The sequence below is a fragment of the Rhincodon typus genome, chromosome 6 (genome assembly GCF_021869965.1).
Source record: "Rhincodon typus isolate 14 chromosome 6, sRhiTyp1.1, whole genome shotgun sequence".
NCBI classification, from domain to species: domain Eukaryota; kingdom Metazoa; phylum Chordata; class Chondrichthyes; order Orectolobiformes; family Rhincodontidae; genus Rhincodon; species Rhincodon typus.
The window spans coordinates 6,671,125-6,698,375 of NC_063337.1; the positions used below are offsets into that span (position 1 = coordinate 6,671,125).

Below are 27,251 nucleotides of genomic sequence, written 5' to 3' on the forward strand. Positions count from 1 at the left end.
AGCACAGATTTGTAGACTGTTTGGTCCATAACGTCTATACTGGTAGCTAAATCCCTGCAGTCTCTGTTGTGTAACTACACCATATTATTACATTGAAGATGAACAGAGATATTCTGCCTAGGGCTCTGGCCAATATCCACACCCTCTCAATATCACAAGCAAATTCTAAATGAAAATGGAAAGAACTGCAGATGTTGTAAATCAGAAACAAAAGACCAAAATTGCTGGCAAAGGTCAGCAGGTCTGGCAGCGTCTGGAGAGAAATCATTTAACGTTTCAGATTGAGTGACCCTTCCTCTGACCTGCTGAGTTTTTCCTGCAATTTGTTTTTGTCACAAGCAAATTATTTGGCCAATTGTTTAGTTTGTGGTAGCTTGCCCTGTGCTAATTAGTTAGCGTATCCTACGTTATGACAGTGACTTCGCTTCAGAGAGACTTCACTGACAGTAAGGTGCTTTGGGTAATTGCATGCTCCTTCAAAGTTGCCATAAAAGTACCAGGCACTTCTTTTCCTGCATATCTAGGCTTTCATGTATTATAAGGTCTAGGATTTTCAAACGTCAGTTTTCTTGGATGTGGAACAACAGTGTGATGAAGATTTACAATATTATTGCTTTGGAACTTGGAATTTAAAATGGAAAAATAATATATAGCTTTAAGTTGAAATTCTATCTTAATTTTGCATTAGAAAACGGAAGCCAGTTTCATTAGAGAATAGTAATGGCGTATCTGCAGTTTTGTTTTGTTTACATATATATTTAAATGAGGTCTTTAAACACTTGAGGTGAATAGCTCTGTGCATCAGGAAAGCATTACATAGAGAAAATAAACAGCTGTTCATTGGGCACAAAATTCTACTAAAATAAAGTCAGGGGAGTTTGCATGCTTGTTCAAAGAGATGAGATCCCTGATAGAAGAGGTGTTTTCAGTAACATCAGTCTACAAGCAGTCTGGAATGAGATGAGTGGTTCAGAATTCAGGAAGGTTGCTGAGGTATCCAGAAAGGAAGACAGTCCTACAAGGCTATTGAAGACCTAAGTTTAAAGGAAGCATATGTCAAGTATGTAGTAAGTGAGCTGAGTTAGCAGCTTGTTTCAGGGTCTCCAGAAGAAACACTAATTGGTGGGGGGGAATAAATGTGAATGGATATAATATTGCTGTAAAGGGAACCAGTTATAGCTATGCTTATTGGATAGGCAGCTTTAGCATGGAATCGGGTGACAGATCTTATACTTGAGTGTCTATAGGGTTGTCATGGAGAATAATAGAGCTGAATCTATCTTTCTGATATTTGTATTAATCCTGGTTTTCTCTTTTGCATGTAATAATTGCCTTGTGTTCTTTTGTTAAAAGTACACTAGCAGCCTCTTCTGAATACGTTCAGTGACTGCTGTAAATGAAAAGTAAAAATAAAAGTTATGGTGTCTTTCCCTCTGGGATCTGACTTGTCCAATATTACTGTCATCTGGGCTTATAACAATAGTAATGTGATCATGCCATAACTGATGACCAGAATGAACTGAGCAATTTTTGATCAGATTTGATAAGCTCGTTCTTCAGTCATCGTGCTATTGCATGTTTGCCTTTGCATGTTTTAAAGATATGCATTTGGAGCCTTCTGATGGAAGAGGTCCAGGAGTCAGGTTCTAATCCAACACTGGCTTTCCCCTTAAATAACTGACTCATCTCAAAAGTAGAACATGACCAACACAACAGAAATTGCTCAGCAGGTCCAGCAGCAACTGTGGAGAGAACAGTTAACATTGAGGCCTCTTCATCAGAACACTACAGTCACGTGGACAAGAAGAATAAGGAACAGTGTAGGCACAGGCCCTTTGGCCCACCAAGACTCTGCCAACACATGATGCCTCTCTAAATAAAACTTTTTTTTTTTTTTTTTTGCCTTTACACTGACTGGAAGAGCTAACTCTCCACAGATGCTGCCAAGCCTGCTGAGTTTCTCCAGCAATTTTCTATGTTTTTGTTCAGATCTCCACCCGTAGCTCTTTGCTTGATTGGAGTGCAGCATATGATCAGCTGCATTAAACTCGACCCACCAGCATTGTTGCAATGGTCCTGTCACCTCGTTTTCCGTCAGATCCTGTGTGTTTGTTTTTTGTCAGGATTTTTGGAGAAAAATCGGGACACGCTTCATGGAGACATCATTCAATTGGTCCACTCCTCCAAGAATAAGTTCATCAAACAGATCTTCCAGGCTGATGTAGCCATGGTAAATACCACTTTCTTGATGCATTTAATTGTTATTTATCTTGTTCTGCAATATTTTTAACTCCGTTCAACCAGTAACCTTGAGGGAAGATAATACTTGATCAGTTCAATGATGTTAGAGGATAGAGCATGTGCCAACCCATTATCCTATTTTTTAATTCATTCTTCAGCTATGAGCTGAAGGTGGGAATGTTGGTGTTTATTGCCTGTTCCTAATGGCGCTGGGAAAGATGGTATGGATTAGTCTATGTTGGCTGCCTATTGTTGGTAGTGGTTTTTGTGCAATTCCGAGTGGCTTGCTCAAGCCAATTCAGTGGGGAGTCAAAGGGGACCAGGTTGCTGAGAGTCACTAGGCAAGATTGCCGTATTTTTAAAAAAATTCATACATGGGATGTGTGTGTCACCGACTGGACCAGTATTTATTACCTGCCCCTAGTTGCCCTTGAGAAGGGGGTGGTGAGCTGCCTCCTTGAACCGCTGCCATCCATGTGCTGCAGGTTGACCCAAAATGCCACTGGGAAGGGAATTTGAGGTTTTGTACCTGGAGACAGTGAGAAACAGTGATTATATGTGTGACTGCATCAGTAAGAGTGAGTACCCCTGCAGTCCTTGAAGATGGTGTCCAGCCTTCACGTTGAGACTGTCCAACATTGTGTTGTGTGGTATTATCACCATGCTAAATGGGACATACGTCAATCATCAGACCTAGCAGCTTGAGATTGGGCATCCATGAGGTGCTGTGGGCCAACTGTTGAATACAATTCTGCTATAATCTGCAATCTTGTGGTCCAGCATATCTCCCACTCCTCCATTCCCATCAAGTCCAGGGGATCAGCCCTGGTACAATGGAGATTGTAGGCGTGCATACCAGGAGCAGCATTAGGCATAGCTAAAAATGAGGGGTCAACCTGGTGAAGCTGTGAAACAGGAGAAATTGCATACCAAACAGCATGCATAGCAAATGAAGGACAAAAACCAACTGAAGTTCCAAACTTTGCGGTCCAAATGTTGCATCTAGTAGAGAATGGTGGTGGATGATTTAACTCACTGGAGGAGAAGGCTCTACAATATCCCCGTCCTCGATGGAAGAGCCCAGCACATCGGTGCAAAAGATAAGGCTGAAGCATTCGCAGCAATCTTCAGCCAGAAGTGCCGAGTGGATGATGTGCCTTGGCCCTGTCCATTTGTCCAACTCTAATCACCCCATTTGATAGGGAATGGTTGGAGGTACCAGAGACTGCAAAGGCTATGGGCCCTAGCAACATTCCGGCAATAGTACTGAAGACTTGTGCTCCAGAACTTGCTGCACACCAAGCTAAACAGTGTCAGTATGCCACAACACCTGGCAGACCATGCAAAAAACTGCCCAGTTATGCCCTGGCTACAAAAAGCAGGGCAAATCAACTTGGTCAATTACAGCTCCATCAGTCTCCTCTCAATCATCAGTAAAGTGATGGAAGATGTCAGTAACAGTGCTATCAAGCAGCACCTGCTCAGCGATGCCCAGTTTGGGTTCTGCCAGGGCCACTCAGCTCCTGACCTCATTACAGCCTTGGTTCAAACATGGACAAAAGAGCTGAATTCGAGGTGTGGTGAGAGTATCAGCCCTTGATATCAAGGCTGCATTTAAGATTGTGGCATCAAGGAGGCCTAGCAAAACTGGAATCAATGGGTATTAGGGGGCAAACTCTCTGGCGGTTGGAGCCATTCCTGACACATAGGAAGATGGTAGTGGTTGTTGGAGGTCCGTCATCTCGGCTCCAGGACATCTCTGCAGGAGATCCTCAGGGTAGTGCCCTCGGCCCAACTAGACTTCAGCTGCTTCATCAATGAGCTTCCTTCAATCACGTGGTCAGAAGTGGGGATGTTGACTGTAATTGCCAATGTTCAGCACCTCTGATGTGACACTGTGCTCAGCTCTTGCCGCATTTAGACAATATCCTGACTAAGGTGATATGTGATGAGAATGTCACTTGTGTGCCAAGCAATAGCCATTGTAAACAAGAGGGAATCCAACCATCTCCACTTGACATTGACTGAATCACTGACTAGCTACATCCTGGGGATTACTATTAACCAGCAACACAAAAACACAGTACCTACAAGATCAGGTCAGATGCTGGGAATACTACAGTGAGTAACTCTCCACCTGACTTCACCAAAGCCTGTCCACCATCCACAAGGCACGAGTCAGGAGTGTGATGGAATACTCCCTGCCTGGATGGATGCAGCCCCAACAACACAAGCTTGACACCTTCCAGGTCACAGCAGCGCTGCACCTACTACCTTCAATTCACCCTCTTCACTTCTTCCGAGACTATTGCCATTCTGCATAAGTGTCATCTGCAAGATGCATTAAAGCAATTCAAGACTCGTTAGCATCTTCCAAACCCATCACCACGCTACACCTGAGGAAGGAGCAGAGCTCTGAAAGCTAGTGTTTCCAAATAAACCTGTTGGACTGTAACCTGGTGTCATGTGATTTTTGACCTTGTCCACCCCAGTCCAACACTGGCACCTGCGCATCATGACCACTCCCATCTAGAAGGCCAACAGCAGCAGATACATGGGAACACCACCCCCAAAAGTTCCCATGCAAGCTGCTCACTGCTGACCTGGAAATACATTACCATTCCTTCACTGTCACTGGGTCACAATTGTGGAACTCCCTCATGAATGGTACTTTGGGTTGTCTCAATGCCACGTAGACAGCAGTCCCACCTGGAGTGTAATTGGAGATAGGCAATAAGCCAATGCCCACATCCCATGATCAAATTGAAAACACAGCTCTGCCCATTGGGTTGACAAGTAGCTATTTCCTGTCAGAGGCAGGTTGCATGGAAAAGCAATCTGATGTTTTTGTTTTTCTCTCTCTGCCTCTCCCACCCCTCGTTCTGCCACAAGGAGGTTGCCTCTTGCACTGACCCCATACTTGCGCCCTTTTTTTAAAAAAAGGGATCCACCAGCTGGTTGATCGTCTGATCGATATGCATTGAGAAATTAATGCTCCCTGCCTCCTCCCCACATCTACCCCAGACAGTCTGCTCCCTCTCTCTGATATGGAAACATTGTCAATTGGAGCCTTTTCACTCAGTCCTCAGTCAGACACTGATACGAGCCGTATGTCCTTGGAGCAAATTTGCTAGAATTATACCCAGCTTTGTTAATTCAGTTGTGTAATACGTGACCTATGGGTTGATCTGTGGAGAAAATGAGCACAGGGAGCTCAGCGGGAGTTGATGGGGGTGGGGAATGGAGTGTTTGTCTTTCCTGCTTCCTGTAGAAAATGTCAGGGACCTGTTGCAGAGACATGGAATGCACTGTGTAGAATCTTTTATCTGTTAAAACATGTGGTTGAGAAGTTGTGGGCATTGCTCCCAGTATTCCAGATGTTTGTTTCTAATCTGTTGCTTCAATCTGCCCCTGCCAGATGCAGTATGTGTCACATTTTAAGGCTTGATTAGTCAGGAAATCGAGAGTTACAGGAAAATGGATGTGAGGAATGTTGGATCAGCCATGACCCCATTGAGCGGCAAAGCGTGCTTGAGGGGCTGAATGGCTGCCTCCTGTTCCTCTTTTTCTTTATAACATCTCAGTTCCTGTCACCCCATCCCTCAAACCTCCCAATATTTTTATAGATAGAACTAAAATGAGGGGAGAGAACACTTTTTTTTTAAATTTTAAAAAAAAAAAAAATTTCCCTACAAGCTGGACAGAATGATGACCATTGGGGTGGGGGTGTGGGAAATGTGTGAGGCCTCCTTTTCATTTTGGAGTTGAATTTGAGAAAGTTCACGGCCCCTCTGAGGGGCAGAGACAGCCACGTCGTGGAGAATCCAGCCTGAATCCACACGGATTTGCGGTCTCCAAGTCTGAAAATGTGACCCTGGTCCAATAGCTCAGGCCAGTGAACTCTACAGGAGAGAAGAATGTGTAGGAAGACCATTATTCAAGTTAAATAACCCCGGATGAGCTCCTTCACAATGCTGCATTGAGAAATGGCTCCATTTCAAAATGGCCACTCGTGTTTAAACCCCTCTTACCACACTCCTCCTGAACTATGTAACCTCCTCAAACACCACCATCCTCTGATCTCATTTCTCCAATGCTGGCTCCGTGCATATGTTTGGTTTACATTGCATCTTTTGTAGCCTGTCTTCAGCTTTCCAGACATCAGGTTCTGGAATTCTCTTCCTGTATAGCGCCTCTCTCCTGTTTAGAGGGTACATTCCCTAAAGTCTACCTCCTTGACCAAACATATTTGGTCATGTGCCCCAATATCTCCTTTTATATCCTGTTCCCTTTATAGGGCGGGCAAGCAAAGACAGGAGGATACATCACCAATGGGAGGGGATTGGGAGAAGTGGAAGTGAGATCTTGCATTCCAAGTCCCCAGGTCTGTGAAGGTGGCAGGGCAGGTAGATAAGGTGGTAACGAAGGTGGATGGGATGCTTTCATTGGCTGAGTTAGTGTACAAGAGCTGGAGTGTAATGCTGTACCTATAGAAGATAGTAAGCCACAGTTGGTGTTCTGGTCACCACATTACAGGAAGGATATAATTTGCTCACGAGAGGGGGAGTACGGAGGAGGTTACAAGAATGTCGCCAGGGCTTGAAAATTGAAGGAGCAATTGGATAGGGCAAGGTTGCTCTCCTTAGAATGGAGGAGGCTGAGGGGTACACGATAACAAGGGGCTTGGATGGAGTGGTCAATGAGGACTGCTCTTCCCCCTAGCAGAGAGGTCAGTTACCAAGTGGCACAAATTTTAAGGTGATTGGTAGATGAATTAGAGGGAGGGGAAAAATATGTCTTCACCGGAGGATGAGTGTCTGGAATTCTCAGGTCAGTTTTGGGGTTGAGGCAAAAACCCTCAATGCGTTGAAAAGGAAAAAACCTGGGTTGGTCCTTGGAACATCAGAACCTGTGAGGATATGGATCAGGCACTTTGAAAGGGACAGAATGGATGGCCAGGTTATTCAGCTGGTGCTGACCCGATGGGGTGAATGGCCTCTTTCTAACGGTTATTGTTGTCACTTTTCTTTAGTTAGGTAAGCCAGAGGCATTTAATGCCATTTGAAGGTGATATATAAATGCAAGTTGTTGCAAAATAAAGCATTCTGTCCTTGTTTTCACTGCATCAGAAAGCTATTTCCTCCTTTTTGACGAGAGAATTTGAAGTGAAGATTTTTAACGATCAAGCAGGGGTTAATGGAGATGACCCTCGAATGGCTGCAGCACTACTGCTCCAAAAGAAAGTGTCTTTGGCTGTTCATTGCTTCCTGTGTTTTAATTTCCATTGTTATGTTTGTTCCCAGGGAGCGGAGACAAGGAAGCGCTCACCAACCCTCAGCAGCCAGTTTAAACGTTCACTGGAACTGCTGATGAAAACTCTCAGCGTCTGCCAGCCTTTCTTCGTCCGCTGCATCAAACCCAACGAGTACAAGAAGTCGATGGTAAGCATGGCCGGTCGGGTCGGGTCAGGTCAGGCCAGGCCAGGCCAGGCTCAATCTGAGCAAAATAACAGGCTAAATCACTGCCCAGCAAAGGAAGGAGTCAGCTGTCAGCACAGGAGCTTGAGAGGGGAAAGAAATGTTTACAAATTGTTAGAGATAGCAAGAACTGCAGATGCTGGTGTTAGAGACAACGTTGTGTGGAGCTGGACGAACACAGCGGACCAGGGAGCATCGGAGGAGCAGGAAAGTTGATGTTTCAGGTCAGCACCCTTCTTCAGTTAACCATTCACGGAGCAGTGTGTTGTTAAAAGGGATCCTAACATTGAGGGGTTTCCAACTTTTCACTTAATTTTTGTAAAAATTCACGACGACAATTGCTATTCTAGATGTAATGCATTGTGTCTTTATAATATCCAACTTGGGGGCTGGTGTAGTCATAATAAAACTGGAAGAATCGTCCAGCTTGGTGAGGTGATCTTGTCGGAAGCCCTGGGTTTGAAACCCGCCCGCTCTAGGTGCAGCTTGTGTGTGAGCAGTTTGATTTCTGTCGTTTTATTGTAGGGACTTGTGGCACAATGTTAGTGTCTGTCTATTTGTGCCAGAGGGTCCCAAGTTTCAAATCTCTCCACCCCCCGAGCTGTAATGGCTGTGGAGGTATCTCATGCCATCATAAAGATAAAGTTGCCCTACTCCCAGAGGGCCATGGGGCTGTGCTGTCATCACGGAGAGTCAGCTGGTAGTGAGTTTAAACTGAGGGTATACCCTGTCTAACTAGCACGCTGAAAGCAAATTTCCTAGATCATCTCTGTCTGCTGTAAGGGGATTCTGGAATGGAGAGGGGGGGAGGTGAAGAGTGCAGGAGGCAAGGAGGAGCGATTAATGGATCTGTTCGTGAGACCCACAGTCCTTGGGTCAGTAAGCTCAGGGTGTGCAGGTGGGTGTTTTAGTGAGATGATTTCTTGATGGCATGGGCCATGTTTCCATAATTTCTGATCCCGCTTGGGGCACATCCGTGGATGGGAAGGGGAAAATCAGCCTGGGGTGTTAGACTGACCATAGGGAGGTGCAGCATTTGATCTGCAGGCCAACGTTGTCTACAGGCTGGCAAGACAACTAGTGATGATTTAACCCGAGGGACACCATGCCTGAGGTGAGGGGAGAAGTTGAGTCGTTCATGGTGACTTCAATTGGGCTTGGGCTCGAATTCCATGCTGCTGGCGTCATTCTGCATTGCACACCAGCTGTCCAGCTAACTGAGCCTATAGGAGAGGGAGGGATGTAGGGCATTGGTCTCATAGCCTCCACTTTGACCTCCCATTCAGATCAAGAGGTTAAGACCACATCCTTTTTGTTTTGAAGTGAGGTTAGTTAACTTTCCCCAAGTTAATCTAGTTAATTCACTAGTTCTGGGAATGGTCATCATGGAAACCCGTATTCTTCAGGCAGTTTATTGAAATCTCTCCTGTCAACCAGACCCAGCTGGTTTAGTTTTGGCCTTGCCTTTCATCTGAGAGTTTCACTGGGAGTGTTCCTCAATCTTACCTCCCCTCTCCAGTGTTGCTCAGTTCCCAATGAGAGATGCTCAACTGGCCCTTGGTTGTTAGAGGATGTGCTGATCTGTTGCCAATCTTTCCTTGACAGACCTGGCATATTATTGTTTTTGTTTATTAGCATTTTCCATGTTGTCCCAGAATGGGCTCGTTAGGTCGAGGGGTTTTAATGAGATCGGTGGAGGCGAGAGTGTTTTCACTAGCAGGGGCATTGGTCTGGGGTGGGAGCACAGATTTAAGGTTGTGAATGAAAGATCCAGTTGGTGAGACCAAGTCATAACTTGGCTGTAAAGTTGGACATTGAGGTCAGGAAGTGCACCCCATAAACAAGCTAGCTATCTTCACATCTCTTACAGGTGACTGCATGCGATGTAGGTTTCCATGGCAAATGATGTTGCTATCCTAAGTGAATTTTGGGCAGCTTTGCCTCTATTTTGTGGGATCTGGGTGTTGCTGGGAAGGAAAGTATTTGTTGCCTATCCTCGATTGCCTTGAACGGATTGAAATGACCTAGCAAGCCAGAGTGTTGTAGAATGGGTGACATAGTGGCTCAGCGGTTAGCACTGTTGCCTGACAGTGCCAGGATCCCAGCTTCAATTCTAACCTTGGGTGACTGCAAACTCCACATAGACACGTTCTCCCTATGTCTGGGATTCCTCCAGGTGCTCTGGTTTCCCCCCTCAGTCCAAAGATATGCAGGTTTGGTGGATTGGCCATGGGAAATGTGGGATTATTGGATGGGGTGGGTCTCAGTGGGATGCTCTTCAGAGGCGCGGTGTGGATTCAATGGGCTAAATAGTTTGCTCCCACGCGATAGGGATTCTATGGTTCACGTTGCTGTGGATCTGGAGTCACATGTATACCAGACCAAATAAGGAGGGCAGATTTCCTTCCCTTAGGGACATGAGAGCCAGATGGGATTTTTTTTCCCCTGACAAATGATGGTTTCATGGTCACCATCACTGAGACTAACTTTCAATTCCAGATTGAACAATTAAATTTCTGTAGCTCCTGTGTTGAGGTCTGAACCGGTGTTGCCAAAGCATGAACCTGGGCTTCTGCATTATTTGGCCCAATCATATAACCATTACGCTACCCCCTCCCCACTGAGTGAGGTTTCTTGACCTTTCGAACGTTTGCAATCGGGTCACCTGACATTCCCAAATGTAACCTTCCCTCTAGGAGTCATAGGTTCAGCATTCGTTCAGAGGGATTGTGGGTACATTCCACCCCATTCCCTACCTGCAATCTGAGTGATGTCCTGGTCTCAAATAGCTGATGATAGGGAAGAAGAGTCCAACCTGGGAGTCTTCCTAATCTGTACTGCATTGTCTGCTTTCCCCGTCATTGCCCATGTTCACTGCTGGTTTCTCCCTTTTTTGTTCTCTGACAGTTATTTGACCGGGAACTGTGTGTCCGCCAGCTGAGGTACTCGGGAATGATGGAGACCATTCGGATCCGACGGGCTGGTTATCCCATTCGCTACACCTTTGTGGAGTTTGTCGATCGCTATCGGGTATTGATGCCTGGAGTGAAACCCGCTTACAAACAGGTAAACCTCTTCTTTGCTTACCAGTGTCCTTTCACTGAAGTTTGCATTCACATTTTGATTCTTGGGATCACTGGCAAGGTCCAACGTTTATTGCCCATTCCCTTAATTGCCCCCTGAGCTGCCTCCATGAAATGTTGTGGTCCACATGGCATAGTGCTACTGCAGTGGGGAGATATGTTCAAGGAATACGTTTCATGGCAATGTTGGAATTGCCATGTATTGTCTGTCTATTTATTTATCTTAAATGTTGTGCGAGGGGAGTAGGACCGTGGAGTGACTTTGCAGTGATGTCACAGCTGCACATCACTGTGTATAAATATCAGAGGGGGAGGAGTTTGCACTTTCTGGAAGAATATTGAGAAGTGCACGTCACCATTGTCCAAGAATACCACAGGCTCCCCCCTCTCATTAAGAGGGGTGATGGATGGCCGGTGGGGAGTTAAATCTGAGGGTTAGTATGCCTCTGGTGAGGGGTGAGGTTGAGATCACAGGGCCTTTGTGGTGAAGTCGGCTGGGATGGGGAATTGAACCTGGACTGTTGGCATCGCTCTGCATTACAAACAAACTGTCCAGCTAACTGGAGCAGCAGGCTTTATCAGAGCTGTCTAATCTCTGGAAGATGCCCTGAGAGCACGTAGACATGAGCAAGTGAAGATCAATCAGCCCTTAACTGATCTGATAAGATAGAAACATCAGCTCTATGATTAGTGTGCAGCAGTATTCAGTGTTCATGTGTAATAACTGGTCGTCCTTTTGAAGACGAAGCCTTTGTCTCCTCCCCAACCAGTCTGCCTTAGACCCATTGAGTGCCATCAAACCACGTGATAAGAGTATTTCTCAGAGCCGAGATTCCGATGTGATGATGCTCCCATTCCTACTGGTCACTGAGTTTGGGACAGGCTGGTGAGGCAGGTCATCCTGGCTATCTGTAACCTGGCTAGCGGTAAACACTGGAGCGTTTAGAGTCATACAGTATAGAAACAGACCCTTTGGCCCAACTTGTCCAGGTTTACCCAAACTAAACTAGTCCCATTTGCCTGCACTTGGCCCATTATCCTCCTAAACCTTTCCTATCCATGTACCTGTCCAATATCTTTCAAATGCTGTAACTGTACCTGCATCTACCACTTCCCCTGGCAGTTTATTCCACATACAAACCACCCTCTGTGAAAAAGCTTCCCCTCAGGTCCCTCTTTTAATTCTTCCTCCTCTCACCTTAAAAATATGCTCCCCTGGTTTTGAACTCCCCTAAATAAAAACTGAAAGCACTACAGATGCTGTAAATCAGGAACAAAAGCAGAAGTTGCTGGAAAAGCTCAACATCTGTGAAGAGAAAAATCAGTTAACGTTTTGGGTCCGGTTCTGAGGAAGGGTCAGCAGACCCGAAACGTTAACTCTAATATTTTTTTTTCTTCACAAATGTTGAGCTTTTCCAGTAACTTCTGTTTTTGTTCTTGAACTCCCCTACCTTTTGGGGAAAAGACCTTTTTGCTATTCACCTTTATCTGTTCCCCTCATGATCTTATAAATGTCTATAAGATCATCCCTCAACCTCCTACGCTCTAGTGAAAAGAGTGCCAGCCCCTTTTTATAACTCAAATCCTCCAGTCCCAGTAACTATCTTTCCTGAACCCCCTCCAATTTAATAATATCCTTCCTATAGAAGGGTCATCTTTTCTGTATCCTGCTTCATCCCACACATGTCTGCCCTTCAGGCCAGCTATAACCTTTCACTGTGTGGTCTCATTCCTCCCAACTTGAGGCCCTGTGTATCATCTTCTGATTCTGAAATAAAAACAGAACATTCTGGAAGTGTTCCACGGCTCTGGATGCGGAGGTGTGGGAAGCGGGGCCGGGGGGGGTGTGGAAACATGACGTTGATGTTTCAGTTGATGATCTTTCGTCCGAACTGAGAGATGAGAAGTGGAGGGTGAGGGTTGAGCAAGTGAACGAGGAGGAGGCGCCACAGGAGGCATGTTTGGTGGAAGAAACAAGAGTTTGTGATAACAGGGTTCTTGATGTAAGGTGTGAATCGCTGATCAACAAAGGAAGAGCAAGGATTGGCGTTGGGGGCCAATGTTGCCCTTGGCTATATTCCCTGCTGCACGAGCTCTGATTTGTCCTGACTGGACACCTGGGTGATGGGCAGCTTGTGTGTGGCAAGCTTTATGGAGGACAAGGGGCTGTGTGTGATGACTTGTCAACTCAACACTTTGCCAACACCCCTTACCCAACCCAACCTCTGCAGCACCACAGTCAGCCAGCATGCTGCTATTCATCCATGGTGGTACAGAGCATTTTATTCCGTGTTTTGTGACCCTTCTGATTCCATAGGAACCTAGAAAATAGGAGCAGGAGGAGGTCGTTCAGCCCTGCCACAGGAACAAATCACTGGCTGATCATCTGCTATCCCATATCCCTTGATGTCTTGTGTTTTTTAAAAAAAAAAATCTATCGAACTCTATGTTGCCCATATCCAATGTGTGAGCTCCCAGCCCTCTGGGGCAGAGAATTCTGAAGATTTTCACTTCTTTGAAATTCCTCCTCATCCCTTTCTCACTAAATGGTCTGTGCCTTATTCCGAGACTCTGCAACCAGCCCACACTCCACCCTGGTTCAGGAAACCTCTTTCCTACATCTACCTGTAGGAATTTTGTGTGCTCAAATGAGATCACTACCTCTCATTTCTCTCAACTCCAGAGAATATGTCATAATATTTGAGGCTGGAGACCTAGTGAGGAAAGTGGAACTTGAGTCTGGAATACACTGCCAGGGCTGGTGGTGGAGGCAGATACAATAAAGGCATTTAAAGGACTTTTAGATAAGTATGTGAATATGCAAGGAATGGAGGGATATGGACTGAGGGCAGGCAGAAGGGATTAGTTTGATTTGGCGTCATGTTCAGCACAACATTGTGGGCCAAAGGGCCCGTTCCCATGTTGTACGGCTCTATCGTCTAGTGTAGACTTAAGTGTAGCTTTGGCAGTACAAACTAGACAGGCCAAAGGGCCTCTTCTGTACTGCATAATTTTATGATTTAATATCAGCCTGAATAATAATTGCGCCACTTGCCATGGTGGGATTGGAACCTGGGTCCCCAGGATGTTAGCGGAGTTTCTCTGAATTAATAATCTAGTGATAATATCACTAGGCTGGAGATTCTGGATTGGAAGCTCAGATATGAGCACGAGTAGGCCATCTAGCCCCTACTATTTTATACAGTCATGGCTGATCTACCCAAGGCCTCAACTCCTCTCTTTCATGCTTATTCCTTAGCTCTCAAAGCAATATTTCAAAAATCCATTCAGCACTCCTTTAAATGAAGAAGGGTGGCATGATGGCTCAGTGGTTAGTTCCTCTGTGCCTCAGTGCCAGGGACCCAGGTTCGATTCCACCCTGTAACAACTGCCTGTGTGGGGTTTGCACATTCTCCAGGTGTCTGAGTTTTCCTCTGGATGTTCTGGTTTCCCCTCCTAGTCCAAAGATGTGCAGGTTAGGGTGGATTGGCCATGCTAAATTGCCCATAGTGTCCAGGGATGTGCAGGCTAAGGGCGTTAGCCATGGAAAATGCAGTGATAGGGTAGGGGGTGAGTCTGGGTGGGATGTTCTTTGGAGAGTCAGTGCCTACTCAATGGCCAAATGGCACGTCCCCGCACAGTAGGGATTCTGTTATAATACTTAATGTGTTCATTTGATCCAGCCTCCACAGCTGTCTGGGGTGGAGAATTCCAGATATTCACTCAGAGAAGAAATACCTACGCATCCTAGTTTTAAATGAGTGAGCTCTTATTTTGTAACCAAGTCTCATGGTTTGAGAGCCCCCCCCCCCCCCCCCACGAGTGAAACACTTTTTTTCTCAACCTCTACACTTGTCAAGTCCCTCAGAATCTCCTGTGTTTCAGTAAGATAACTCCTTATTGTGACTGTACTGTGCCTGAGAGAGAGATGTGTTCTCTGCTGTTTCTCTTGCAGAGAGGTGTTGCCACAGCGATGCTGGAATGCCTGCTTCAGAAGCAGTGGGCAAGCAGCTTTGACCTCTGTTTTCTAAATTTTGACAAAAAGAAGCATGAGTGGGTGGAGTTTGGCTCTCTCAGACCCAGGGTTTCCGTTTGCTTTCAGCTGAAGTTGGAGTTTGAAACTGATAGATGTAGCTCTCTGCTGTAGCAAACAGCTTGGGTTTTTTCTCTGCTGCTAGGTCCTTCTATATAAGAATAACACTGTTTTGCTGAAGTTGCCTTTGCCAAGAGTTATGAAATGCTGTTACATTGGAACAGTCGATAAGTAGTAGTTAAATAATATTTTTAAGTAATTCAATATTGTTAAAGTTGTGATAGCTTTTTTGTTTATAGTTTAATGCTGTAAGAATAAAGTGTTTTGCTTAAAGCCTAGTAGTGGATCAATTGAATCACATCGGGAACACAGTGCCTCTTGAAGATAAATTTATGGTCTGTCTGTCTCCTTGATGTATTTAGAGGGGTTTGGTCTAGTCCATTGCATTATCCAATATTCAAATGAATAAAGGCCTAACTGTTTTAGCCACCCTTGATATGATAATCCCTGCATGCCAGGAATCAATTGAGTGAATGGTTTTTTGTTTGTTTTTTTTTGAACTACCTCCTTTTAAGTATGGGGACCAAAACTGTGCAGCAGACCAGGTGTGGTCTCACCGATACAGTGTACAGTTGTAACAAGACTGCCCTGTTCTTAAACCCCAAGCCTCTAGCAATAAAGGCCAAAAATGTCATTTCCCTTCTTCATTGCTTGCTGCACCTGGGTGTTAACTGTGTGTGTGTGTGTGTGTGTGTCTGTCTTAGTCTTACATGTAAAGAACATCGATATCCATCTGTGAAGCAGGGATAATACTCGCTGCAGCACAAACTGTCTGCAATCCATAATTGAGAGCACAGTTTAAAAATGAAGATCTCTCCCATTTAAGATCGAGATGAGGAGGGATATCATCTGAGATTCTTTTAATCTTGGAAGATTTTTATTTCCAGCAAGAGCAGGGGAGGCTGAAGAGTGAATACGTTTGGGCTGAGTTAGGGAAAGCTTAACTTGATGAGGGAGTGGATAGAGGGGTGACTAGGCAAGGAGGCACCATTGAGGCCATAATCAGATCAGCCATGATCCTACTGAATGGCAGATTAGGTTGAATGGCCTACTTCTAATATTTGGTGATCTCACTTTGAAGGTGCTTCCTGCTGGTCTGCTTCACTTCCTTGACAAAAATATGATTGTTTTCAAAAAGTTAGTGCCCCTGATGTTTCATATACTCCTTGCTACAGTGAAGACTCTGTTGAGATTGTGGTCCTGCCTGGAATGGGGTGAAACCGTGTGACTCAAGGTGGGGTTGCTGCTCATCCATTGGCACCAGGTCGAGGGTGTGTTCTGGAGTCGGGACACCTTTTTTTCATTCTAGAGTGAAACCTTTTCTTAAAAAAAACTCCTTCTCTGTTGCCAGGGAGATCTGCGTGGCACGTGTCAACGGATAGCAGAGGCAGTTCTGGGAAAAGACGGAGATTGGCAGATCGGAAAGACAAAGATTTTCCTAAAGGTGTGTATTTCTTTCTTTAAAAAAAGAAAAAATATTCTATTGTCGACAGCAGAGAGAGTGCGAGTTTACCAGACTGATTCGTGGAATGGCAGGACTGAAGTATGAAGAGAGACTGGATTGGTTTGGACTATATTCGGTGGAGTTTACAAGAATGAGAGGTGAGGGTAGGGAGGAATCTCTGAAACATATAAATGTCTAACAGGATTAGGCAAGGTAAATGCAGAAAGGAAGAGAACCAGGCATCGGTCTAAGATACTGGGTAGGTCATTCAAGACTGAGATGAAGACCTTGAGCTAATGGGCTAATGGGCCAATGGGCTAAGGAGTGGCGGATGGAGTTTAATTTGAGGTGTTGTATTTTGGTAAGGTCAACCAGTGCAGGACTTGCTCAGTTAACATTAGGGCCCTGAAGATAGTTGTCAGACAAAGGAACCCAGAGGTGCAGGCATATAGTTCCTTGAAAGTGGTGTCGCAGGTGGACAGGGTGATGAAGGCATTTGGCACACTTGCCTTCCTTGGTCAAATGTTTAGTACAGGAGTTGGGATGTCATCTTGTGGCAGTACAGGACATTGCTGAGGCCACTTTTAGAATACTGCATACAATTCTGGTCTCCCTGCCGTAGGAAAGATGTTGTTAAACATGAGAGGGTACAGAAAAGATTTGCAACAATGTTATCAGGGTTGGAGGGTTTGAGCTATAGGGAGATGCTGAATAGGTGGGGCTATTTTCCCTGGAGCATCGGAGGCTGAGGGGTGACCTTTATAGAGGTTTATGGAATAGTTAAATAGAGAAGGTCTTTTTCCTGGGGTAGGGCAGTCCAAAACTAGAGGGCATGGGTTTAAAGGTGAGAGGAGAAAGATTTAAAAAGGGACCGGAGGGGTAATTTTTTCACGCAGAGGGTGGTGCGTGTATGGAATGAGCTGCCAGAGGAAGCGGTGGAGGCTGGTACAATTACAACATTTAAAAGGCATCTGGATGGGTATATGAATAGAAAGGGTTTAGAGGGATATGGGCCAAATGCTGGCAAATGGGACTGTCAGATTTGGATGAGATATTAGGAACTGCATTTCTGATTTCTGAAGAAGGGTCTAGGCCCGAAACGTCAGCCTTCCTGCTCCTCTGCTGCTTGGCCTGCTGTGTTCATCCAGCTCTACACCTTATGTCAGATTGGGATGTCCACTTGACATGGATAAGTTGGACCGAGGGGTCTGTTTCCATGCTGTATGACCGACTTTGAGAAATTTCTTCACCCAGAGCGTGGTGACCTTCTCTTTTATTCCATTTTTAAAATCTTTTTTTTTTTTTTTTCATGCATTGAGTAGTTAGGGTCTGGAATGCATTGCCTGGAAATGTGGTGGAGGCAGGTTCAATTGAGGCTTTCAAGAAGGGCATTCGGTCTTTGTTTTTGGGCTGGTAATGGTGTGCAGGGATATGGAGCAAAGAAAGGAGACTGGCATTTGGTATTGGAACTGGAGCAGGCACAGGGAGTCTGTGGAATTCTCTGCCACAGAACATTGAATACTTTCAAGGAGGAGTCAGTTCTTGGGGCTAAAGGGATTAAAGGCTTTGTGGAGAAAGCAGGAACAGGGGTCTGAGTTGAATGATCAGGCATGATTGTGTTGAATGGCTTACTCCCTGCCTTATGCTGCAGTGAGGGCTACCTGGTAGAGTTAGTTCTTGGCTTCCAAAGCCTTCTCCAATCTCTGATACAAGTTTCTGGGAAAAACCCTAAGCAGCAAAGTTGTCAGCTGGTTCAACCATCCTTTTTGGAGCCTTTTAGCGGCCAGTTACCTGGATCCAGGGGAGATGCTCGTCAGCTTTGTGATAGGCTGATTCCATTGGAATGTTAACCTGACTGGTAGGGGGTAGATGAGTGCTTTTCATTGTATCTCCATGTGGACCACCAGAGATCCAACATGCACTACAGCTGATGAACTACTCTCTGAAGACTTGTTGTTGTTGTTGTTGTTCTTGTTCTTGTAATACAAGAAACACGGCAGCCATTTTCACACAGCAAGCTCCCTGGAACCACAATGTGATAAACAGCCAGGCAATCTGTTTGTTTGTGATGCTGAAGGATGGATAGATATTGACCAAGATACCGGGGTTAAACTCCCCTTCTTTGAAGTAGCAGTACGGGATCTTTTACCCTCCCTGAAGAGGGTAGTGCTGTTAATCAATAAGATACTTCATCCGATTATCTCTTCCATATCTCTCACTTTGTTCTCATTTGAAGGGGATTTTCCACATTGTACTCGGGTGAAGTTTACTAAAGAGACGAAATGTGTATAACAAGATTCTGAAACTGGAGAGTGAGGAATTCCCATTTGTTTGCAAACAAGTGCGATCTACTTGTACTTGAATGAAAATAGTGAATTTCAGAATCCCAAAGATGAGGGATAGTAGCACAATGGTAATGTCACCGGTCCATTCATCCAGAGACCCAGGTGAATGCTTGAGACATGGGTTCAGATCCAACCATGAGCCGCTGATGGAACTTAAATTCCATTTAATATCTCCCGTCTCAGACGGTAATTATGAAGTTATCAGTTGTTCTTAAAATCCATCTGGTTCTCTGATGCCCTTCAGGGAAAGAAACTGCCATCCTTACTGGGCCTGGCCTACATGTGACTCCACACTCTCAGCAATGGGGTTGCTGTCTGAAGTGGATGAGTAAGCCTCTCCATTCAAGGACAGTTAAGGAGGGGCAACAAATGTTACCGACAGTGATCATGTTGCATGTACAAACAGGCGGCGGCCATTCAGCCTATCGGGGTACACAGGTCTGAGTGACTGTCGTAACGTCGTGTCATTTCCCCCCTGCCCTTTCCATACGGCTCTTGACATTATTTCTATTTAAATAATGGCCTGGTGCCCGGTTGGAGAGCCTTTTATGGAGTCTGTCTCCAGCAAGCTCCTGGACACGGCATTCTGGGTTTGAGAGGCAATGTGACTTGGCTGAGACAGACTGGAGTCAATCTTGTGAACCTCTTCTGAATTGCCTCCAGTACAACTCTACCCGTAGGATAGATACTGGGACAGACTGAGGACAGGGGCTTTGAATTAAGAGTGCCTGCCACCTTCTGTAAATAAACTATCCTTGAATAAAGGGAGCTCTATGGAGTGGTCCTCAGCTCGGAATTCACTAATGAGTGGGCCACACAGATGAGAAGACATGCAACTTGTTACTCATTGAGATTACTCACCATTTTTATTTTCATGTGGGATGAGGCAGCAGGGCCAGCATTTTCTTAATCTGTCCCTAATTGCCTTTGAACTGAGTGGCTTGCTCGGACTTTTCAGAAGATAGTAAAGAGTCAATTCTGTTTGATGCGCGTGCCTGGAGTCTCACATAGGCCTGACCCAGGTAAGGATGGTAGTTTCCTCCCCTACAGTACATCAATCTAAATATGGCCCCTTGTGAATCACCAATGTTTCACTGCTGTACTCTCGATGGTCTGGCCCTCGGCTGTTTCAATTAGAATTTAGGTCTGGAATTCCCACTCTTAAACATCTCTCTCTCTCTCTCTCTCTCTCTCTCTCTCTCTCTCTCTCTCTCTCTCTCTATCTCTCTATCTCTCTCTCTCTCTCTCTCTCTCTTTTTTTTCTCTTTTTCAGAAGCTCTCCCTTTGATCAGGCTTGCACCCTCCTTGTATCTCCCTCTAGGCAACTGGAGGGTCTAGTTTTCATTCAGTAACATTCATACAAAGTGCTTTTATTTTAAATACTCCAGTCCTTGTGATAGTGATAGCACTGAGACCAGTGACTGACTAAGGGAACGGCCTTGTTTTGTTTTTTAAACTCCCCCATGGGTGGATAGGGTTTATCAGCGAGTCTCAGCTGTGCCTATGTCAGGAAACTGCTTTGTTCATTTATTTGTTTATGGCTGAGGACAACGAGAGATTCCCACTCCCAATCCGGAAACTCCAGATCTTCTGATGGGACAGTGATGATTGTGGAAGGCTGTTGTCATGGCAAAGGAAAAGAAACCAGAGAATGAGTGGAGAGATTTATTTTAGGAATTTTTTTAAAGTGTTGCAATCACATGGGGTGGGAGAGGATTGGAATAAAGGGGCTGTCAGTCAAGGGTCATGAAATATTGCTGACGGCATGTGGCTCTAAAAACGATAAATGTGTGTCACCAAAGTGTGCTGTCATCCTGTTTGAAATGGTCAGCAGACGCTAGTCAAGGTGGAGAATCAGTTTGGGTAGAACTGAAACAAGAAGGGGACAGAGCTTCAGGAGTAGAGAGATAGTAGGAACTGCAGATGCTGGAGAATCTGAGATAACAAGGTGTAGAGTTGGATGAACACAGCAGGCCGAGCAGGAAAGCTGACGTTTCAGGCCTAGACCTTTCGTCAGAAAAACTTTTTTTATCTCAAAGCTTCAGGAGGCCTATTTTATAGGCCACCAAACAGCAGTAATTGTATTTTTGGCTCAAGGAATTGACTATAAAAATAGGGAAATGACGCTGCAACTAAACGATTGTAGCAGTGAGACCACAGCTGAAGAATCGTGTACAGTCTTTGATCTCGTTGCCTGGGGGGAGAGAATCGCATTGGAGGTGGTTCAGAGAAGGTTCACAAGATTTGATCCCAGAGATATGGGGCTTCTCTTATGAGGAGACAGTGACCAGTTGAGGCCTCTACGCTCGGGAGTTTAGAAGAGGGAGAGGAAATCTAGCTGAGATGTGAGCTGCTAAAGGGGATTTTTAATGTTTTAACGAAGATCTGTAGCTCAGATGGCAGTTGGAGTTGGTTTGCAAACAATGGTTATCCTAACAGGAACAAAAACAAAGTTGCTGGAAAAGCTCAGCAGATCTGGCAGCATCTGTGAAGGAGAAAACAGTTAACGTTTCTGGTCCAGTGCCCCTTCCTCAACTGATGGTGGCTGGGAAAACGTCAGTTTTATATGCAGAAAATAGGGAGGTGGGTGGGGTAGGGAGTAAACGATAGGGTAGAGCCTCAAAGGGGAGGCTGTAACGTTAACTCTGTTTTTTCCCTTCACAGATGCTGCCAGACCTGCTGAGCTTTTCCAGCAACTTTGTTTTTTGTTCCCGATTCACAGCATCCGCAGTTCTTTTTGGTTTTTATTGGTTATCCTAACAGCTTCATCTGCAGATTGCCTGGCAAACAAACACTACCAAGAAGACACAGTATGCCCCAACACACCAGCCACCCTACCCTCTGTTAGAAACACATCAGACTGACTACAAGACTACTACAACCTCTTGGAATAAGGACACAAACCAATAGCCACACTTCACCAGTTACACTCAAAGATGAAAGATCCCATACCCACAATGAGCAGGACAAACGTGATATACAAAATACCATGCAGCAACTGTGAGAAACACGACGTAGGACAGACTGACAGGAAACTCACAATCAGGATACGTGAACACCAACTCCCAGCAAAACAGCACGACCAACTCTCCCTCGTTTCAATACACAAACATAGAAGGGCATCCGGTTAGCTGGGACAAAGTTACAGCACAAGAAGTCCTGGAGGCATGGTTTTCAACCACCGATGAATTAACAAACATGTTGAAATAGACACCATCTACATATCACTTCGGTACAAAACCAGAAACAAGACTGCCTGCCATAACAGACCAGACCCCATATAAATTCAGAGCGGGACAGAACAGCAGCGCTTCAACAGAGGTTACACAGCACTGACAATGTCACCTAGAAGGGAGGCCAAACAATTACACGAAAGGCAGTTAGTTCAGCAAACCAGCCAACAATGCTAAAGGCAATTGACAAAGTAGACATAGAGGAAAACTACCAGAATAGAGGAGGGAGAACAGGTGGATATGGTATACTGAAATTGACAAAAGGCTTTCAATAACATTTTACAAAGGACTTGTAAAGAAACATTAGGGGACATGGGTTTTGGGAAGTGTGTGCTGGCATGGAGAGGGCTCTTGTGGAGCAGTGGTAGTTTCCATCCCTCTGAGCCAGGAGGCCCTGCTCTGAAGGTGTGTAATAACATCTCTGAACAGATAGATACTTTATATTTTATATCAATCTATACTTGCACGGGCAGGAAACTAATTAACAGACAGAAAACAGTAGGGCTAAATGGGTTACTCTCAGTTTGGTACATCAAGGCTTAGTGCTCGGGCCTCCAGCTAACCATCTATGAGCAACATGGATGTGGCGATTAAATGTATGAGTTACAAGTTTGAGGATGACCCAAAACTGACGGAGATACTAAGATTTTAAGAGGTGAAGCAAATGGGCAAAGATTTGGCAGATAGAAGACAGAGTTGAAATGAGAGGTTGGCAACTTGTGTAGTTTTTTAAAAAAAAAGCAATGCAGGGGATTTCTTAAATGGTGAGAGACTGGGATGTGTAGAACTTCAAAAGGACTTGTCAGTGAACATTAACATGCAGTTGCGGGAAGCAATGAAGAAGACGAATGATCTGTTGGTCTTTATTCCATAAGATTTGAGTAAAGGATTAAAGACGTCTTACTGCAGTTGTACAGAGCCTGGGAGAGACCACATCTAGAGTAAAGCCACACCTTGCATGAACTCTGAATCAGTGAGTTAAAGGTACTCTCCTCTAGAAATAGGAAGAGTAGGCCATTCAGCCCTTTTGGAGCCTGATCACAGTTGATCCATATCTTTTGCTTACCTTGGATTTCTTATTCATTTTTGTGCTGCTTATGTTTCATTTTGTGTAAAATTTTTTCTTTTTTTTTTTTTAAAAATTCTCATGGCATGTGGCTGGGCCAGCATTTATTGCCCGTCCCTAGTTGCCCTTGAGAAGATTGTGTTGAGCTGCCATCTTGAACCACTGCTGTCCATGTGCTGTAGATAGACCCACAATGCCCTTAGGGAGGGAATTCCAGGATTCTGACCCAGTGACACTGAAGGAACAGGGATATATTTCCAAATCAGGATGGTGAGTGGCTTGGAGGGGAACTTGCAGATGGTGGTGTTCCCATGTATCTGCTGCCCTTGCCCTTCTAATGGGAAGTGGTAGTGGGTTTGGAATTGACGTGGCTTTTCTGCTTTCATAGGGGAGTGTTTCAGATTTCCATTGATTCTCAATCAATATTTTGCGTAGGTAATGATTTGGACTCCTTTTCATTGTTTGAGCCTGCTCGGATGCTTGTACCTAGATTCATTTCTGCTTGGTTCCAGCTTCTCTCGTTTCTCACCAAGATATCCAGGTCTACCCTGCTGTCAACGTTGCTTTACTGAGCTGGACTGTCCCTACTGACTACTGGACCCCTGTCTTTGACTAATTTGACCTGGTAGAAATCCATTAAACTCTTCAATTCTCCTTGCATATAGAATGCTGAATCCAGTTCTCCAATTCTTCCTTTCCTGTCTCCAAGTTTTGAAAGCATGAACAGTCCTATTGTCATAGTTCTGTCTTATCGGAAAATCATCAATCTTCTGGTAGTACAGAGCTCAAATATCATGTACATATTGCTGACACTTTTTTTTTCATCTTGTACTCGGGACAATTTGCAAGAATACCAAATCTCAAACAGCGTCAACAATAATGCAATTAACATGTTCATTCCCATTATACTGGTACCAAAGCATCCAAGGCTACAAGCCAAATGGGCTGGAAAATGGGGTTAGAATAGACAAATGCTTGATGTCCAGCACAGATATGATGGGCCGATGGGCCGCCTCCTGCACTGTAACAACACTGACTCTCAATGCAGTAGGAAATGTTAGATATTATCAAAGCTCTCGGCTGGTGGAAGGGGCAGTTACCATCTTTTATCTTTGAATATGCTATATTGTGATGGAGTTTATTTTCATCATCACTAAACTTGCCTTGTGTGTTTTGTTTCATTCAGGATCACCATGATATGTTGCTGGAGATCGAAAGAGACAAGGCCATCACTGACAAGGTCATCCTCATTCAGAAAGTGGTTCGGGGATTTAAAGACAGGTGAGGCTTGTCAAACCAATAGAGAGCAGCCCAGCTTTGTTCAAAAGACCCTGATCTAATGGAACATTTTTCGATGGAATTGTGTGAATGTGTCTTTGCAGATACAAAGTGAATCACTGGCATTTTAGCAGCTTGACTTGTTCGATGTTAATGTCAATGCTAATCTATTCCCATACTACTGCAAAGACCAGCTAGCAACCATTGCCAGCCCTGAATTTTTCCTGAATGAAATATGCAAACAATGCTAGTCATGAGGACGTATAGGGGAGGGAGATTCTCAACATGCAATTACATTAGCTGTCTCCTTTTATGTTGAGGTGGTGGCCTAGTGGTATATTTCTCTGGGCCAGGGTTCTGGATTACTAGTCCAGAGAAATGTTGACATGGGTTGGAATCCCACCGCAGCAGATGATAAATTTTTTTAGTTTGAATTTCAGGATGAAATGCTCGTGCAATGGTTACCAGTAACCACTGCTGATTGTTGTAAAGACTGTCTGGGTCACTAATATTCTTTAGGGAAGGAAATCTACTATCCTTGCATGGTCTGGCCTACATGTGATTCTAGACCCACAGCAGTGGGGTTGTCTCTAAATGCTGGCCCTAGCCAGCGATGCCCACATCCCATGAACAAGTAATAGATCTAAATCCTTCTCCTTATGTGGGGCTTTGATCTTAAATCATACAAATCTTTTAATGATATTTGTCTACCTTTTTATAATTAGAATAAACACTGATGATGCAATTACGTTTGACTAATAATTCATTATGTCAAAAAAACAAGTATTTCTAGATGAGAAAAGTCTGTCTAGTTCTGTTTCTGACAACAAATTGCTGGAAAAGCTTAGCAGGTCTGGCAGTATGTGTGGAGAGAAGTCAGTTAATGTTTTGGATCCAGTGGCCCGTCCTCAGAAGTGCAATTCTGACGAAAGATCACTCAACCTGAAAACGTTAACTCTGATTTCTCTCCACAAATGCTGCAAGACCTGCTGAGTTTTTCCAGCAATTTTCTGTTTTTTTTCTGATTCATAGCATCAGTTCTTTTGGTGTCTATTTAGTTCTGTTTCTGTTAGCATCTGAGACTGACACCAAGATACTACCAACATTTTTAGATATTTTCTAGTCTCTGTTCAGAGATGTTACATCACACCTTTAGCAGGTGGAAATTTGAACCCAGCCCTTCTGGATCAGAGGCAGGGACATTAATGCTGTGCCATAAGAGTTTTCACCAACATTTTTTTATTATTGAAGTGACTAATGATGTGATAGTGACCACATAATGGCTAGATGTGCACTTGTGATATCCATGAAGAGATCAGTATTGACCAGGGTAATCCCTTCCTCCTATCTGACATAGTGTCTTGGGATCTTCTGCAGATTGCAGAACGGAATGTCTATCTATTTTCCATCTCCTTTTGAAGGACTGCACACGACAGTCCAACACGCTCTCAGTACTGCACTGGAGCAGCAACCTTGGTTTAGTTCCCACTCGAGCCCCAAATAAGATTTGAACTTGGGACCTTGAGCTTCAGAGGCAAGAGTGCTACCACCTGATAGCCATATGATCGAAAATAATGGACTTCTTCAGCAATCAGATCAATCGAACTCTTGATTAATCTACAACAGCCACAAAGCAAGGAAAAGCCGAGTGCTGGAGTTCTTTGAACACCAGAGTTTTCATCTATTTGAACACTCACCTATGGCGTGATATTCATCTCTTTCTCAACACTCCTGTCACATTATAATTGTTATTATTAGTAGCTGTAAAGCCTTTGACAGGGTTCCACATGGTACACTAATTACTGAAGTTAGATCACACGGAATTCAGGGTGAGGTAGCCAGTTGGACACAACATTGGCTTGATGCAGGAGACAGAATGGTGCAGGGTCCAGATGTCTGTCACCAGTGTTTTGCAGGAATCAGTGCTGAGTCCACTGTCATTTATATAAATTGGATGACAGTTTAGGAGGCATGGATTAGCAAGTTTGCAGATGACACCAAAATTGATTGTATGGTGGACAGTGATGAAAGTTATCCTAAACTACAAAGATTTTGATCAATTTGGCCAATGGGCTGAGAAGCAGCAGATGGAGTTTAATTTGGATAAATGAGGTATTACATTTTCATCAAACAAACAAGGGCAGGACTTTACAGTTGATGGTAGAGCCCTGGGTAGTGTTGTAGCACAGACTTTGGGTGGGGGAGGTTCAGGCACATAATTCCTTGAAAGTGGTGTCACAGGTAGTTGGGTGGTTAAGAAGGCATTTAGCACACTTGCTTTCATTGCTCAGATCATTTGAGTATAGCAGTTGGGACATCATGTTGAGGTTGCACAGGATGTTGGTGAGGCCTCTTCTGGACTATCGTGTACAGTTCTTGTTGCCCTGCTTTAGGATTGATTATAATTATGTTGGAGAGGGTTCAGAAAAGATTTACCAAGATACAACTGGGCCTGGAGGATTTGAGTTGTAGAGAGGCTGTGGAGGCTGGGATGTTTTTCACTGGAGTGTAGGAGTTTGAGGGGTGACCTTTTATAGAGATTTATAAAATCATGAGGGTCACAGATCAGGTAAATAACCAAGGTCTTTTACCCAAAGTAGGGGACTTCAAAACTAGAGGGCACAATTTTAAAATTGGGGGGGGGGGGGGGGGTGGAATTTAAAAGGGACATGAGGGACCACTTTTTCCACAGAGGGTGGTTCATCTCTGGAATGAACAGCCAGAGGAAGTGGTGGATGCAAGTACAGTTACAGCATTTAAATGACATTTGGACAGGTACATGAATAGGGAAGGGTTGGTGGGCTATGGGATATGGACCAAACAAGCAGGTGGGATGAGTTTAATTTGGGGAAACTCAGTTGACATGGACAAGTTGGATCAAAGGGTCTGTTTCCGTGCTGTATGACGATGAATTTATGGCTCTATTTAAAGATTATTTTTGGATAAAATCTATGCATTGGTATGAGTAGTGAGATGCTCTGCCAATGGGAC

At 44.6% G+C, this 27,251-nt stretch overlaps 1 protein-coding gene across 3 annotated transcripts in view; it reads left to right on the forward strand.

Annotated features, from left to right (window-relative positions):
- The window catches only part of myo7aa (myosin VIIAa), a 232,413-nt gene that overhangs the window by 105,103 nt on the left and 100,059 nt on the right, over positions 1-27,251 (forward strand). For all 3 annotated transcript variants that reach the window (XM_048598018.1, XM_048598019.1, XM_048598020.1), the window contains 5 exons: positions 2,124-2,230; positions 7,545-7,682; positions 10,626-10,784; positions 16,246-16,338; positions 24,169-24,263. In XM_048598018.1, coding sequence (XP_048453975.1) covers positions 2,124-2,230; positions 7,545-7,682; positions 10,626-10,784; positions 16,246-16,338; positions 24,169-24,263 — 592 coding nt within the window. The remainder of the gene's footprint in view (positions 1-2,123; positions 2,231-7,544; positions 7,683-10,625; positions 10,785-16,245; positions 16,339-24,168; positions 24,264-27,251) is intronic.